The sequence below is a fragment of the Ammospiza nelsoni genome, chromosome 4 (assembly GCF_027579445.1).
Source record: "Ammospiza nelsoni isolate bAmmNel1 chromosome 4, bAmmNel1.pri, whole genome shotgun sequence".
Lineage (NCBI taxonomy): Eukaryota > Metazoa > Chordata > Aves > Passeriformes > Passerellidae > Ammospiza > Ammospiza nelsoni.
Window position 1 is genome coordinate 27924573 of NC_080636.1, and position 17297 is coordinate 27941869.

At 37.7% G+C, this 17297-nt stretch overlaps 1 protein-coding gene across 8 annotated transcripts in view; it reads right to left on the reverse strand.

The window, feature by feature from the left end:
• Positions 1–1808: 1808 nt before the first annotated feature.
• Positions 1809–17297, reverse strand: part of CLOCK (clock circadian regulator) — a 65162-nt gene continuing 49673 nt past the window's right edge. For 6 of the 8 annotated variants that reach the window (XM_059471180.1, XM_059471182.1, XM_059471177.1 and 3 more), the window contains 10 exons: positions 16952–17099; positions 16698–16773; positions 15669–15810; positions 15189–15289; positions 14184–14273; positions 12912–13070; positions 11371–11577; positions 10122–10330; positions 9552–9825; positions 1809–7998 (listed from right to left, as the gene is read on the reverse strand). In XM_059471180.1, the coding sequence (XP_059327163.1) occupies positions 7816–7998; positions 9552–9825; positions 10122–10330; positions 11371–11577; positions 12912–13070; positions 14184–14273; positions 15189–15289; positions 15669–15810; positions 16698–16773; positions 16952–17099 (1589 nt within the window). In that variant the 3' untranslated portion in view covers positions 1809–7815. The remainder of the gene's footprint in view (positions 7999–9551; positions 9826–10121; positions 10331–11370; positions 11578–12911; positions 13071–14183; positions 14274–15188; positions 15290–15668; positions 15811–16697; positions 16774–16951; positions 17100–17297) is intronic. The other 2 variants (XR_009418370.1, XM_059471181.1) reach the window with 2 other exon arrangements.

A 17297-nucleotide genomic window follows, 5' to 3' on the forward strand; every position in this document is an offset into this window, starting at 1 on the left:
CCTCTTAGCTGGTGCAGGGGCTGGATTTTAGCAGTTTTTATCAGGCTTCTTGTTGCTGTAGCACATTGCCAGTGAGAGGGGTGTGCTGCTCTTCTGTCTCAAAATACCTGGATCCTTGAGATATAAGCAATATGGAGTGTATGGGCATTTATACATAATGTAACCAGCTGAAGCCTCGATTGCCACAATCCTGTGTGCTTGTTCTTTTGTAGCTGGAGAATGTGAAATGCAGTGAGTGAGAGCTCAAGTGCTGAAGGGAAGGCTCTGCAAACTATTGTGTCTACAACATGGGAAACAGGCAACTGTCCACCACAGGTTTCCATGCATCCTGCTGCTCTCCCTGCTGGGGTGAGATGTTGCTGCCAAAGGAACCTCAAAAGCAGCATCCAAAACAGGAATTTACAGCTCTGCCTGCACATTGCACCAGCAGAGGTTTGTGAGTGCACACTGCCAGCAATTCCTCACTTCCACACAATAGGAGTCAAATGGAGATGATGGTCAGTTCTACTGGGATGGAAAATTCTCACAACAACTGAGATGTTTACAATGAGAAAAGCTTGTGGTTGTTATTTTCAAAGGTGCCTATTCCCAATTCTTAGCTAAAGCCTGTCTCATTACTCTGTATATGGCAAAGTGCAATAAGCCAAGACTAAAGTAAACTAATCTTCCATCCAGGACAAAGTTTTTCAAAGGAACCCTGTTGAACCGAAGTACAGGACCAGATCACCAGCAAACCCGCTCTGCTAGGGTAAGGCCAGCAGGTGTGTGTGTGCTGGGTTGGCGCCTGGGCTTGCTGCTTTGAGATCTGTGGGTCAGACACCAAGCTGGAAAACCTGCAAGTGAGAGAGGGGCTGTGTGTGTTCCCTGAGCACTGCAAGAGGCAGCCTGCTGCCATACAGGCTCTCCCTCACCTCAGCTGCCCCTCCTGCCCAGGCTGGCTCTGGAACGCTGCCACCGGATTTACAGGAGCGGTTTTGTTTCTAGAAAGAGGTTGGTAGTTCAGTGTACTTCCATGTTTGTCCCAGATACTGTGTATGTAAAAAACAAAATCCCATCTTAAATCAAGAGGATCAGACTGTTTCATCCTAATATAATCTGAGTTATTCTTAATTTCCAGAGCCATGGAAATAATGATGTAATGGCACTTGCTGTACTGACGTGGCATTTTTCCAGAGATGACCTTGTATGGCCCCTGAAGTCAGCACCCTTGGCAAGTTGCAGCTACAGGCTTCTGCTAAGGGAGATGCAGGGTCATTTCTGCAGCATTTCCCATTGACCTGGGCACTAGGATAGCTGTATGTTTCTTTGGGATTACTTCCTTTTCCTTCCCAAGGGAATGTGCTTGCAAAGGGTCTGACAGTGACAGACTGTGCTACAAAGAACACTAGTAAGGCTCTAGCTATTTTGTTACCCTCAAACAGCTGAAATCTGGAATTTATATCACTAATGCCTGAGTCAGAAGTACAACCAACCTTTGGACTGCTAATCTTTACAAGTACTTAACAGCTTCATTCTCTTATAAACGTGGGTTTTGTTTTCAAGCTTGCATGACAGCAAAATACCATTTAAAAGAATTGCTACAGGTGTGGCAGCAGTTGTAATTACCACTCTTCTTCATGATAAGTTTACAGAAAAATGTACTGCTCTTTCCAAAGATCGATTTTAAGAAAATTGACAATCTTGCTTGCTCCATGCTCTCAATCTTATCACTGATGGGTGGTGACAGTTCTTAACTACAGCTACAGCACTTCTACAGCTGATTTTGTTTCACTCCTGGGGAACAGGGGCCCTATGGCATATAGAAGTAATTTACAGCTTGCACAAGTATTATTTAATTCTCAAAAGCAAAAGATCAGTATCCTCCTCTGGGAGGAAGATATTACAGAAAAAGAAAGTACTGCAGACTGTAAAAATGGCTAACTGTATTTATAATTTTCTCCAGGCATTCCATTTCAATTACACTATTTTCTTCCCACCCTCCTTTCCCTGAACATTTAATTAATTTGGAATTATTAATGTTTACACTTTGATCAGTGAAAAGAGGGTCGCACCACCCTGACAGGTTACATATTATCATACAGCTCTTCCAGGCAGGAGCTACATCCTCTCAAACAAGTTGTGGCTGCAGCTAAATGCAAGTCTCTGCTTCCTTGCTCGGTGGCACAGCCAACATTTCAGACCACCTCTCCTCCTTTTAAAATATTGCTCTTTGACATTTCACCAGCAGAAGAAATACCCCGACAGGGGAGTGGCACCAATTTAGAGAGGCATGTTTTGCCCATGACAGAACATGAGGGAAGGGCTCTGCCCAACCAAACCTGCTGCAGTGCTCTCCATCCTTTGCCAAGACCAGGAGCTGTAGACATGAGGGTATGAAAGCAGTTTTAACTTGTGCACACTCAATCAAGTGCTGTGTGAGTAAATGCCAAGGCAGTAATGTAAATACACAAATCAGAGGTCTCTAGCCTTTAGAGTGGGGCATCAGTTTATAAAGAGATACAGAGAGAAGACAAGGAAAAAATACAGTATGCATTTTACTGCAATCTCACAAGTCATTTGTCTGGGTAGGGGAGAGAAGATAAAAGTGACATCAAGCAACTTCTCACAAGTCAGTTCTGTGGGTGGGGGAGAGAGAGTGCCTTTGGTACAGTCGTGGGAAGGGTAAGAGCGCTTCACTGTGAAACTTGGATAAAACTGACATCAAGCAACTCAGAAAAAAACCTCTAGAACCTTAGAAGCTACAGAAAGCAAAATTTTAAATGAGTTACATTTATTCAGTTAAAAAATTGACAGTTAGTAATGGTCACATGAACACCAGGGAACTGTATCTACATTTCCTGACGTCAATATGAACGGCACTAGGGTTTTTCTGTTTGTTTTCTTTTACGTATATAAATCTAATGCCAGTTAAAAAAATACAAAAAAAGCTGAAACCCAAGACACTGTGAAATCAACACTGCTTAAAAACTCAAAAGTCAATCTGATATATTTGAAAATAAATATTTTTTACCTTTCTTGTTAGAAAAAGACAGCTCACCAACTGCTTTCAAAGCAGTTACATCTTTAAGACCATTCCCAAAAGTGTTTCATAAATAATTACCCATTGATTGATTGTCTATTAATGCAGCATCTCTCAGTCATAGCTGGGGTCTCTGTTATTAGGCCATAAAATGTTTTTTTCAGACACAGTGTTTTGTTCCCCCCCCTTCCTTTTTATTTAGGTATACTTTCTTTGAATATAGCATATCATGCTGGCAAAATTCATGCAGATGGCATAGCATGAAATATCACAGAGTTTAAAATCACCTGTTTAAAAAAGACAAAAAAAGAAAAAGACAAGGAATGTAGTGTTAAAAATCATGGTAGTGAAAAAGCAACTACCCAGTCTCATGGACAACCAAGACAATTTCAAATGTTCTCTCACAGCTGTCTCGTCTACTATGATTTGTTTAAATATGTCTTTTTTAATCCAAATTAATTTCATTCTCTTCAATTTTTTTCCACCAGGGATAAGTAAAAAAATAAAAGGTTAATTATTAAAACTAGTCTCTTTTCCCTTTTAATCAAAATAACCATTTTCCAGCCCTCTGACTGTACATCTAATTTTAATAATTATTTCAAATAGAGAAGCTTATGAATCTGACACGTTTGACATCTCCTGATGCCGTGACATTTAAAACACTCATAACAATACCTGGGTTAAATCTCTGAAAATATAAATGATTCTTGAATCGACTTTAACATTTGAAAAAGGCCACATCTTTAAACCTTCATAACATTTTCACACAATTTATAATCCTAAGGGACACTTAGAATTACTGAGCAGGCAAACGAGCCTCCAGATGATTCTCTCTCATAGGCAACTGTGCAACTAAAAAGCCTCCTTCCAAGGAAGCTATCATCCCTAATCCCTTCCCCTGGCCATATAAAACACAAAGGCAACTAGTTTTAGAAGCCTTTTTAATCCTGCACTTTAAACCTCAAGGATCACCATAATAAAGAAACATTTTCCAGAAATGTCTCTCTTGACAGTTTTACATGTTATTCCTTGTTGCGCCCCCTTTTTAACAGTTTCACTGACTAAAGAAATAAACTGTTTTTCAAATAGTCTTTTCAGTAAAGTGCTTGTTATTACTCAAAAAAAAAAAAACCCAACCAAAAAGAGAAAGTGCTATTTAAGTCTTAAGATAATTTCTTTTTCCTGTGAAAAACTGCCTGATATATCTTTACTTTATTCATTTTTACATAAAGCTGAAATGAAACCTATTTCTTGTAAGGATGCTGGGTTACTAATTTTGGTGTTTGGCAGTAGGCAAGATGCCCACAGAAGGTGGTGACACACTGGAACCATAGTGCAGAAGGTAAACCTTCTAGATGAAGTGGAAGGCATATGGAGAGCTCCTACTAGAATCCTTTCATATTTATATACAAATATAATATATATTAAATATAATATAAAAATAGCTATATTCTTTTTTCTCTCTGAAGTTATCCCAGACACTTTTCTTCAAAGCCTCACCCATTGCAGACAATGTCTATCTCCTAAACTCCATGCAAATGCCATCCTCTTCACTCCATTATGTATCACCAGCCCATTTCTTCACAATCCTCCCCTTAATAGACCCCTTTCCTTCTGTCAGAGTCATTCTGCAACACTTCTGCTCCAGAACCTGCAGCATCACAGCACTCATTGTCGTGCTATTTACCAGGATGTTGCAAGTAAGTCTGTAGTAAATGAGTCAGGCAGAAGCAAAAGGCTGATTAAGAAAGAGGCAACAGCCTGGTCCTCTTCTCACTAAAGCTCAAGGACAGTTCAGGAACTGATTCAGCAACAGGAAAAGCTGCAGACCTGTTAAATATACACTTTTTAGTCACTACTTGTGAACAAAGCATCTCCATACTTGCACACAATCTGGACTAAGTCCTACACACTTGCCTTTGTAAAGTTTGCCTGATTCACGTCAGGAATTCTTCAAATGTGTATTTTTCCAGTTCCTTAGAATTTCTCCATCTTCTATCCTTTCTCTGCTAGCTGGTAGTTCTGTAATTGAATGACCTCTCTCTGAGGCTACAAAAAGCTTCTTGATCAAAGCATATGTTTCTCTACTCTCTTTCAGCAGCCACGGTATCCCATAATCTAATTTCTCTCTCCTAGTTTAGCCTTTTTACTGACAGACCTATAGCAGCACACCAGAGTATCTGGGGAGGGGAGAATGGGAAGAGAAGGTGAATTTTTTTTTATATAAAAAGCTGCACCATTAACTGTCTGGCTGGTATCTCTAATTTCTGTAATTCTCAGTATAATAGCTTAATACACCTATTTTACCATTATTCAGTAGTTCTAACAGCACTATTAAAGCTCTCCCAGTTTTATGTTTTAGCACTATATTTTTATTGTAATTGGTTAAAGAAATTTGTGTATAACCTATTTTCCATTAGGCAGAGAAGTGATAGCACAGACCTCTAGTCAATGCAGCTTCATATAGAAACAGGTGGAATGGAGTGGTAGGGATAGCAGAGCAAGGCAGGATTTCTTTACATAGAACTTTAGAGAAACAAGTCTCTGACAATTATCCCAGTCTGAAGAATGCCAGAAATCCCTTTAAAGAAGAGAAAGTGTTTCTTGCTATGTTTGGTATTGGCATCTGTTCCTTGCTCCAGGTTGCAATAGGCTTTTTGGAGCAGAGAGCAATCGGATTCTCTTTGGTACTGTGTTTCTCACACTCTCCTTCCTTGTTCACTGCTTGGCTTTTTGGTGCCAAGCACTTGCTTTATGACTGGGGAATAACAAAGGTCTAATGCTGGGACACGTGCAGAGGCAAAGGCTGGCCCCAAAACGTAACCAACGGCATCAAAGGCTTGGCTAAACTGGCATTACCTCCTGCGGGTTTGGTTCATCCAGTAATACAATCAAACTGTTCCACAGTACAAAACAGACCATCACCATTTGTTACATTCATTCAACTCCTCCCTAGTATTCAAGATTAATCCAGCTTTCTCTCCCTAGCACTAGTTTTAACTGCTTTTACTGGTTTTTGTTTCTAATTAATTATCAGATCTATCAGCATTTGTTAATTTTCCTCTCAAGTTCTGGTTTCCACAAACTAGTACCATAAAAACCTACCAACGTTTACTTAAATAGCACATATCTGTTGGAACTTTTTATTTTCTTTATAAAGTGAAGTTGCCTTCTGAAGTCTTAGTTCAGTGATAGCTCTTAAATCAATAACTGGTAGTGTTAAATGCAATCATGGTCTCCCCCAAAACACACTTTAAATGCTTCCAAAAACGATTTTAAAAAAGCAGCTTATTATTTTTCCTTCTGCAAAAGGAGTCCTGTCTTTTAAGGTTTGCTTTATTTTTTTCTTTTTTTTTTTTAAGAGTATTACCTTAAAGATCTGAGATTTTTGAGACTGTATTTCTGGCTACTGTCTGAGGGGGAGTACCAGTCAAAAATATTCATGGTCTCAACTCAAACCACTGTTAAAATTAACACAATACAGAAATATCTATGAAGTAGATATACAAGTTTGGTTGACAATGTGCTAAGACTTCAAAATTGAAAATGGTTACAGATTCAAGACACTGTAATTCAAGATGTTCAACATTATCACCTGAATTAAAATCAAGGCACTATGGGTTTTGTTGTTGTTGTTAAAATGACCCTGAATTAGTTCTGACTAATTTCTGAAGGAGAATAAAAAGATTCCAACATGGTTTAACAAGTTACAATTCTCACCACAGAGAAAGTGGTTAAAAAGTGCCCAAAAGGTTATTAAATGTAAATATATTTTTGTGCAAATTACTCCTATAACTGAAACATTCTTGAAAATTACTGTCATTTTTTTTAAACCTTTTACATAAATATTTCCAACTATGAACTATATCAAAAGATAGCTTTGGGGAATAAAATTCCAAACCATCCGCAAGAAAGCAGTGCAAATTCCTATTTTTCAAATAAAATTATGAATTCGTTATGAAATGATGGATGATATTTATGAATCTGAATGTCCTGAACCCTGATGCATGATCACCAGTTCAAACAGCTTCAGCAATAATTTAACTTCAAGCAGTCAACTAACCAACACACTATACCTCACCAAACAAACCCTGACATCACAGACAAAGCACAAACAAGAGACTTGTGCCCACATTAAGGGTGAAAATAATGATGCATCATGTTGTAAACAAAAGGGTAGAACAGAGGAAAACATTAGTCTGAGTATGGCGTGAGAATTTAGGGAAACATATTCAAACCTACAAATAACAGATTACATTTTCATGCATCATATAAAATATTTTGCTCTTTCTCCTTTTATGCAGACATATACACAATATTTTACAGCATCTGTACAACAGAGAACTGGATTTCACACAACATTTTCAAAATATTTACTGTCCTGTAATCATCTGAAAAAAAATTAGATGGTTTTTGGACTATATTTCTGGCATTTTTTCCTGCTAATTCAAAACAATTGCTCCATGTCCGTTTTAATACTTTAAAAATGTACAGGATTGATAAAAATACCAATATTTTCAGCATCACTCTCTTTTCAGTCACATTTGGAGATTTCACCTGGACAAATTACAACATGGCAGCAAATTCTTTAGAACACAGAAACTGGGGCAACGCTCAAAGTTGGCCATGTCCCATCATCATCTTGTGGCTTTTCTTAACAGATTCCAGAAGTTAGAAGTAGATCTCAACACCACAGTGCTAGAAAGCCCTCATACTGTTACCTCTGTAGCTTCAGTGCACCTGTTTGTGGGGCAGCCCCTCCTGGCAGTTTGCTTCAAAAAGAGGCAGCACCCACACTACTGTGGCTGAACTTTGGAAGGATCAGTCATCTTGTCAGTTCTGTGTCGTGACAGCTGCTGCTGCTGCTGCTGAGACTGATGCTGCTGGTGGTGGGACTGAGTGAAAGTGCTTTGTTGTAGTGGGAAAGCAGCAGAGAGAATAAGCTGAGCTGACTGATTTCCATGAAGTAACCTGGATGTCTAAAACACGAAAATAAAAAAAAATTATTTTTTCCTGCTGCACTGAGAAACATGGGCCCAGCTGCTTTTTAACTTTTTATAAGGGTTCAGTCAAAATAAACTTCAGATTTGGCCAGTTAAGCTCAGCAAACAATGCAAGGATTTGTTCATACTAATACATTTAACCAGTGCATCTGAACAATTAATAAAGCAGCTGTAATTAGTCTCTGGAATTTCTGTGGTGATAGGTAGGAATACATGGCAATTAGTCTTCATTTCACACCACAAAAGCATAGCAGGGAGTAAAGAATCTATTTGAGTAAGTGTAGGTAGCTGTCATTGCAGCCAAATGAAAAAATAGTGCATGATTTGGCACAGATCACATTTATTCCCCACAGACAAAATGCACAGTCAAAGAAAATGGTGCATTTGCAGATACCAACATCCCCTCTGAAGGAGACTTATTACTGTGGGAAATGGTACTTGGTTTTAACAGTATTCTTCTTATAACACAAAAAAAAGATTACTGAATAAGAACAATGAAGGATGGGTACAAATGCACTAGGACATCTCAATCCTGAAATGCTCTGCAGCAGAGAGTAAAGTACATCAACTGCTGCACCTACACAATCAGACTGTAAGATGCCCCAGTGAACAGAAGTAGAAAAGGCACTTTTGTCCTTTTTAAAGAATATTCACTTCAAATTTTAGCACTTAAATAGTTTATATTAAAAATACTGGGCTTTCGCCTAGAGTGAAATTCTAGAGTAGGGTCTTCATATTTCACATATCTGTTTCACCAGAATTAAGTCAAAATTGTATAAACTTAAACTTAGAAACAGAGACACAGACACTACCAACCTGCTAAACAGCCTCTCTAGTGTTCTAGCCACCCGTACATCTCCTTTACCAACTCCAGATGCTGGGTGATGTATGTTCCAGTAATTAATTGGAATCCACAAATGGCAACAGATTTCCCCATCAATTCCTTCTACCTTCTGTTTCTTTTAGATATTTCCTATTTCTAAACCCCTTGGGTTTGTCTTCCTTCTCTTTTGACCCAATCTCTCTTCTTTCTCCACGAAAACAAGGTTCTTCCCTACTCTCTGCTTAAAAAGTTGCTTGCTGCTCAGCCTCCCCTGCAGCCCAGACAGAATTTCATGCCTCATATTATTGGGACATGTCTTGCTTTGGGCTGTGTGCTGCTTTCTAGACCAACCATCATCTCTCATACCTCACTGCATTAACATGCAAAGTTAGTGAAAGAAAACATAAACTGTTTTAAAGGAAACATCTGGTTTTTTTCATCCTACAGTCAATCAAGAGCACCAATTCAAAGGGAACAAGATGTAAGACAGGACAATGCATGGAATAACACTGCAGGAAAGATCACCTCTCCTCTAAGTAACAGGATTTTAGAGAACTGCTACAGAATAAACTTACCTCATGCATTTGGCTTAGTCACAGGTTACCATTTAAGTGCTTTGTTTTCAGGTAAAGCACCCCTGGATAACCTAGCAATGCTGAAAGTGCCAGGACTTGGGAAAATCTGTAGACAGCTCTACATTCATTACCTGTAGGAACTGCTGGGGGTGCTGGGTCAGCTGTGACTGAGCTGGTTGTTGCACTGTGGTGAGCTGCTGCTGATGGTCCTGCTGACTTTGCTGCTGTTGCTGCTGCTGCTGCTGTTGTGTTATTGACAAAGTCTGTGTCTGCTGCTGTTGGGCAGCAAAAGTGGGATAAGCTGTCACCACCTGTCCCATAAACATAGTACTTGGTACCATTACTGCTCCACATGCTACTGGGGCCGTGACAAGTTTTGTTACAAGTTGCTGACCTTGAGAAAATCTGTTAATAGAAAAAGATATTTGGAGTCTCTTCAGGAAAAAAAAAATATATGAAGCACCACATACACTTGAGAAAAGCAGATTTCTCAAAGCCATATTTTGCTATAACAACATGGGTTTTGATAAGCCTGCAAACATGTTACTTTGATCAGTTTAATTTCAAGGGTTGTATCCATACCATTGAAACACAAATCACATGATCTTTTTAATGCTATTTTAGTTCCTTTTGTATATGGTGCAGCTGCATATGCATGCTGTTATAAAAAGTCATCTTAAATACAGGTCTTGAAGATTTACCTGATTTGTCTGTCCTGTGTAAAAGTGGTTACTGCAGCAGCATTCTGGTTGCTGTTCTGTGATAAGCTAGAGGGAACCTGCACCACATTTCCTGCTGTTGGCTGAGAAATCACCATAGTGTTGTACAAAGGTGCTGAGACTGTGTTCTGCGACTGACTGGCAAGAGAAGACTGTTGATTGTGTCCACTAAGTACATTTTGTTGATTATGCTGGAAAGAAATTTTGAGATAGTAAGTTGAAAATAGCCAGGTACTACAGCTGTTCCCCTCACTGTCACAGCCCATACTTTAAAACCACCAGTTTTTTTTCTATTCAAATGAATTATTCATTCAAATTACACAAGTATTTCTACTGACTGAGGATTTAGAGATGAGACTCGACCTTGGACATCCATCTTAATTAACCTCTTTTTCTGTTCAGGTTATATTTTTTTTTATAAATTTTTCAGCTATTTGCATACTTTCGTTCAAAATTATCTTTTTACTCCTTTAGCATCTCTGTGCCCAACTTAGAGTAAAATGTGCATATAATGTCAAGAATTTCTTATTTGAAAATTTGGAACTAGCCTACTGCTGAGATGGTAAAATGCATCACTAGTCTGCCTTTTCACAAATTTCAAAAAGAAGTACAGAATGTGGAAAAGGGTACAGAGATTAGATGTTTATGGAGTCTTCATACACATAATGGTCAAACACATTAGAAGTATTCCGCATGAAGAAACAGCCTCTGTGGTAATACATGCTGTTGACTGTTATGCCTCAGCTGAATTGTTAAGGTTAAGTTTATGGTATAAGTTAAGAGCTATTTGTTTGTAACATTGTTACATTTAATGTATAAGGTGAATGCTGTTAAGCTTTTAGGCCATGTTCCTTTGTATCTCTGCCCCCACAGTCCTTTTGTCACATGCACCGAAACACACACACACACACACACATACATACATATACACACCCCCAGACAGCTCTCAGTTCACTTCTGTTTTGATTGCCTGGATTTTCTTTGGTTTTGTTGCTGCCTGATTTTTCCTTATTGTGCCTTAACTGTCCAGTAAGTAGTAGAGTGAATCTTGCCAACAAACTTTGTCGTGCTACCACTTAATATTAAATCAGGCTTTTGCTGATACCCTTGCCAATGATTTTTTAAGCAATCTCAAACACTCGTTTGTAACAGGGGAATGTCAGGGAAGCTGTTGTGTTTCAGATGTGGTTTTGAGCAAATATTCAATCCAAATTGAGTAATAGAATTTTACCTGTGTTGCAGTACTCTGCAAAGGCTGCTGCTGTATCATATGTGGAGTATTTATATGGCCCGTGTTCATCCCACTTTGAGTCTGATTAGTCTGAGCAACTTGACCTTGCATGTTTATTGGTGTAAGTTGCTGAACAGTTGAAGAATTTCCAGAAGGAAGCTGCACAGAACCAAAGTTGAGTCCAGAAGCTGACTGCTGCAAGAACATCTTAAAAAATTCCACAAGTTATAGGGTCAGTATTCAGAGACTCAACTCTATCTGGTAAGAATCAGAATCCTAATTTCCAGAGTCCTAAACATTAACATTCAATATTTATTTTTAAAGAAAAAGCACCATTTAGAGACTAACCAGTAATGTAGTCTACAACTATCTAAAGACAAAACATATTTGAAATTACACTTCCTTTTTGCAGGACATTCCTCAGTAACACTAAATCAGATGAAGAAAATCTCTGAATTAGTAAGACCCAGGCATAGTATCAAGAATGTAATCTTCCCTGACAATCAGGAAATCTTAATGATTGTACTGAACTTTCCAACACTGTTGTAATAAACAGAATTCAGCACAAAAATATTATGTTCTTTACAAAAAGTTAGGCCCAAGTCTACAACAAGGCAGAATGTGTATCACTGAAGTATTTTTTTCTAGTTTTCACATTCCTGAACAAGGTCCCTCCACACTGCATGGAAAGGAGAGCTCTGAATCTCTCCTTTTGAGATATGAATAAGGCAGTCTACTGCTGGCATGTTTACACTAAATACCACACAACTGAAAATGGCACACGCCAGAAACTCCTACTCTTCCAACAGAATTAGGCAACATTCTCAATACTTCCAGGAAGTATTTTTTCTATTCTTTAGTCACAATCCAGACTGAAAATATTAAATTATTTCCTTAAAATATATCTTAGTTTGAGGTGATCAGGTTTTTTTTTAGTTTGGGTCTTTTAACTAGAAAAACCTAGTAGGGTAATTCTTTTCTTCCAAGCATAGCTGCTGAAAAGACAATGACAAAAACAGAAAAATATATACTGGTGAAAAAAAAAAATCAGAAATCATGTAGTCAGCTGCTAGAGTAATGCACCCTCCAGACCTCTGTCTTTCTGGCTCAGTAACTCCTTCAAGTTCACCATGCAAAGTAGAGCCATTCAGCCTGATAGGACAATTTAAGCAAAGAAACACAGATTTAACATCCTCAGAGCTAAAACGGAAAAACAGATCTTGCAGATTTTGGATTAATATTCTAATGGCTGCAAAACTTTGCAAGAATGAATGACCACTCCATCCTTTTACATTTATTTAGGTTAAGTGATAAGCTAGGCTTGACCTGCTCAACACTGGGGCATTTCCAGATACATTTGAAAGCAAAACATCAGGTACCTCTGGAACAGCAGCTTCAGATACTGGAGTTTAGATATATATGGCTCAGATGGCAGCTGACTGGGAGTATGGAGGATCATGTTGTGGAATTAGGTGCCCAAGGCACATTTCAGATGTCTAAATTCTCTACAGATTAAACCTGTAAGTGATACAATAACTCACCTGGAGTCCTTGACCATGAACAATTTGAAGCTGCTCCTGGATCTTACGCAACTCTTCCTGCTGCCGATGAATATTTGCCTCTATCATGCGAGTTCTTTGCTCTAGCTGGTCCTTTAGATGCTGCATAGCTCCCAACTGAGCTGAAAACTGAAACACAGGCTGTAGTGCAATCAATAAATTAAAAGCTGAGCAAAAATTACATTTTATTCACAAGAGATAAGTACAGTCCTCTACAGAAGCAAATAAATCAAGCATCGCTCTTCAAATTAGTAATAAACCACAATCTGAGAACCAATTAATGCGTATGAAAACATCACAGAAGCAGAATCAACATTTAGCTGATATACAAGAATTGGTGAACTAAAAGAATTCCACAGCACAAGAAACTGACTGGTGTCCAAATCACAAACATATGTGTGTGTGTCTAGCCTTAGTAATTGACATGGTACTGTAGATGTTAAAGCTCTCTCATGTTAAAAATTTTAATTGTGTCAGTTTAGAAAAAAATATTCACCCAGAGCTAAAACATACAAATAACTTGGGAATACCCTCAGTCACAAAAAGCTGAAGGCTGAGCCCATAGAGAAACTATTAGCCACTTCTGTTTTTCCTCAGACATCTGCTATAGGCCCCAAGTCAGTATATCAGAAGGTTATCCTGTTCTTATTACACAGAAGCATTTCACAGACCAAGCAGCCCTGTGTTATAAGCATATGCCTGAAAGCTGCCAGCCGGGTTGATGGATTTTCTAAATTCATGCCCTAAAATATTTTAGCTTTAACTGTTTTTATATCTATGTTGCTAATGCACAAGACCAAAAACTATATCCATACAAATAACAGGAAGAAAAAACTAAAGCAAAAGTGTCAAATTACAGAATTTGCTCATTTCAAGAGAATAATTTGGCACTAAAGACTCAACTTCTTAGCCTCTCCAGATCCGTGGCAGAGCCTCCCTGCTCTCCAGCAGATCAACCCTCTCACCCAACTGGGTGTCATCTGCAAACTCACTGATGTGACCTCAACCCTTTTGTCCATATCAGCAACAAATATATGAAACTGGACTGGCCCCAGTACTGAGCCCTCTGGAACCCCACTAGTGACTGGCTGCCAGGTGGATCTAACTCCATTCACCACCACTCTCTGGGCCTGGCTATCCAAACTGTTTTTCTCTCAGTGAACAGTGCATCCACTCAAGCCACAGGCGGCCCATTACTGCAGGAGATCAAGACTGCTTAAAAAATAATAAATAATAAATTGAGTTAATCCATACCTGAGTCATTCCAGACTGGAGCTGTAAAGTTGCAGGCTGAGATATTGCTGGCTGTGTTACTGGTTGTCCGAGAGACTGTGAGCTTAAAGACTAGGATTAAAAAAATTGTTGCATAATCATAAGAGAATGAGCTTCATATTTGACATGAAGTATTTCTTTAAAGAGTCAAATTCAAAACAGCATTACATGAACATATAATAGAAACTACAGTAAATTGTTTCCTGAAATATCTAACCTTAGTTATTAGAGAATTAAGAAAACAAAAGCAATTGATTATCTACATAATATATACATAATTTTTCTACTGCTAAAAATATATACAAGCAGAAAAACAGAAATTACAACAACAAGTATTTCAGAAGTCTCAATTTCAACAAGTCTGGAACTTGACACCTTTGATTTATTCTTAAACTAAATATTTTTAGAAAAATTATATATTATATTTCTATATTAACAGAAATTTAGATATATTGATATATATAATATTGTAATGCATATTTAATAAGCATTATGTTTATGAAGTGAATGTATTATTTCAACAGGAAAACATGCACCAAGTACATGAGGCATGAAAATTTCTCATACTACCAAGATTTCAGAAAGGATATGGAAGTATTCACTAATATTCCTAGTCATAAATTTGTTTGAGTTCTCTACAGGGACATGCATAGCATTTACATTGGCAATTTTACACATATATATGTGTGTGTGTATTAAAAATCCAGAATCACAGAAAGAAGTTCCGTGTGAATGAAAGCAGAGATTTCTTCACATTCTTTCAAATCCTAATGACAAAACCTAAATACATATATGCTTAATTACTGTATCCCTTTAAAATCTACTACACCAATACTGATGATGCAATTCTAAGACATTTATTCTAAGAGAAACTCTAAAAGTTTAAACTATGTTTTTAGAAGAAATAAAACAAAGCTTATATGGATTTAATAATAGCTTTTAAAGGTGAACTCCACTGTAAAGTACAACATTCTTCTCTGAAGTTACCTGACTGCTCAGAGATGATCTTCTTTGTGCAGTCTTTTCATGACCAGATAAGCCTTGCCTTGGAGGAGTGCTAGTGTCCACTGTCATTTTAGTTGGTGTTGCTGACAATGTTGAGAGATAGAACAGAAAGAAACATCTTAATTGCTATCTCAATTCTGTAATGCAATAATTACAGGAAGCTAATTACAGGAAGCTTTTAATGAATAAAAAAACTGTAAAGGCTTGGACTCTTTTTTTTTTCCCCTGACTATCCACCAGTCTGACGGATTGAAATAGGGTGTACTAGTGTCTGATACTGTACTCCAGAAGTAAAAAGTCTTTTTCAGAGTAGTCTGCAGATCTCTGAACCATCACAAAGGGTATTTTCACCAGCACACTTCTCATAAAATAATTATTAACTGCCAGTTATGCATTTAATAAAATTAAGTAGAGAAAGCCCTCATAAGGAAAGCAATTTTGTTTTCAATAGTTGGTGCTTACATGAATGATCCGATACTGCAGTATGTGAAGATTTTCTTGAACTCCTGGAGGAAGCAGAAGGTGTGGGGCTGGTATCAAACCTTTCCAGTGCTTCTTTGAGACTCACTGTGTTTATGTGATTGTCAGACCCAGAGTCCTGACTCTGAAGAGACACACATAAAAAACAAATATTTATCTAATCCAGCACAATGCATATTTCTGTTAGAAAATATCTCAGACCTTTTTGTTTCTAATCAACACCCTTACACAGGTTACCATGCAGAAGTTTGATGGCTGTAAGCTCTGTTTCCATTTGAGGCTTTTATCTTTGGAAGCCAAAGCTATATAAGCCCAGAAACCAAAATGCATGCAGACTTAGGCCACAAACTGACTACTGAGCTGAGCTCCTTCTGTAGCTGCTCATTTCACTCTGAACAACAGTGTAATGAGTGAACTGTAATGAGTGAACTGCTTATTCTTCTGAGAAAGGATGAGTTTGTTCCATTAGGAGCACTGACAGATTAAACTTGTGAAACCGCCAAAGGAAAACATTTCTGAACTGTCAGAGTAAAACATGTCAGATCATCTGCACAAGCTGATAAGACTCATTGAGCTCCCAAGGACATTAATTCAAGACAAATTTTGTATACTTTTAAGAAGTTAGATAGAGTCATACAATTAAAGAGCTTCTACTTTCCTATTGTGAATTCCTTCTTGGTGTGTTGATCTTGGTTTTCAGATTATGGGTACATCAAGTAAGGGAGACCATTTATTTAGAAATCTAACACTGCAGAAATCAGATCTTAATAAAAACTTATGGGTGTTATACCTGTTATAACTACATGCACATTAATTCCTGAAAATATAAGGGTGTTACAGGCAGAGTTAAACAATTTTTCTAGACTGCCTTGATAATTTTCAATAGTCACATTATTTAGAGAACAAATAATTACTTTTTTGGGGGACAAAACACTATTTGCTGCTATATATTTGCTTGCATACTATTTTTAGTATGTGAAGATGTAATATAAGATTATATAAAATACTCACTTTATCTGCTGTTATCTCTGGGAGAGATTCCTCAATACCAAGTTCTCGTCGTCTTTCTGCTCTAACTTCTGCATAACTAGAAGAACAAATCAAAGATAACCGCTATATCATGAGATGATTTAAAAAATGCATCTCAAAGACCAAACTCCTCTAACCCATCTTGCTTACAAAGTATCTCAAGAAGTTCTCCAGTGATTCTTCACACTGCTATAATTTCTCCCATACCACTAGGATTACTTTAAGAAATAACCTACCTTACAACAGTGTGCGTACAGACAATAAACTCTGGCCTGGAATTCCACTGGTGATACGTGATATAGTAGTGAGTTTGCAGCCAAATCCATTGCTGTCCCTTTGTAAGGAATCTGTAGTAACATGACTTCCCTTTCCCATATTGCATTACTATAAAGATGAAGAATAAAGTTTACTGTCTTGCCAGGTTGTAAATACTCCAATTACATTAAAAGAACATTATTCCCCAGGTTCATATAGCCCAAACCCATGTCTAAATCCAGGACTAAGACAATGACCAAGTACAGGTTCAAAAATTTTCCACCAGCTTTTGCACTTATTCAACATTATAAAGCCTTTTAAATGCGA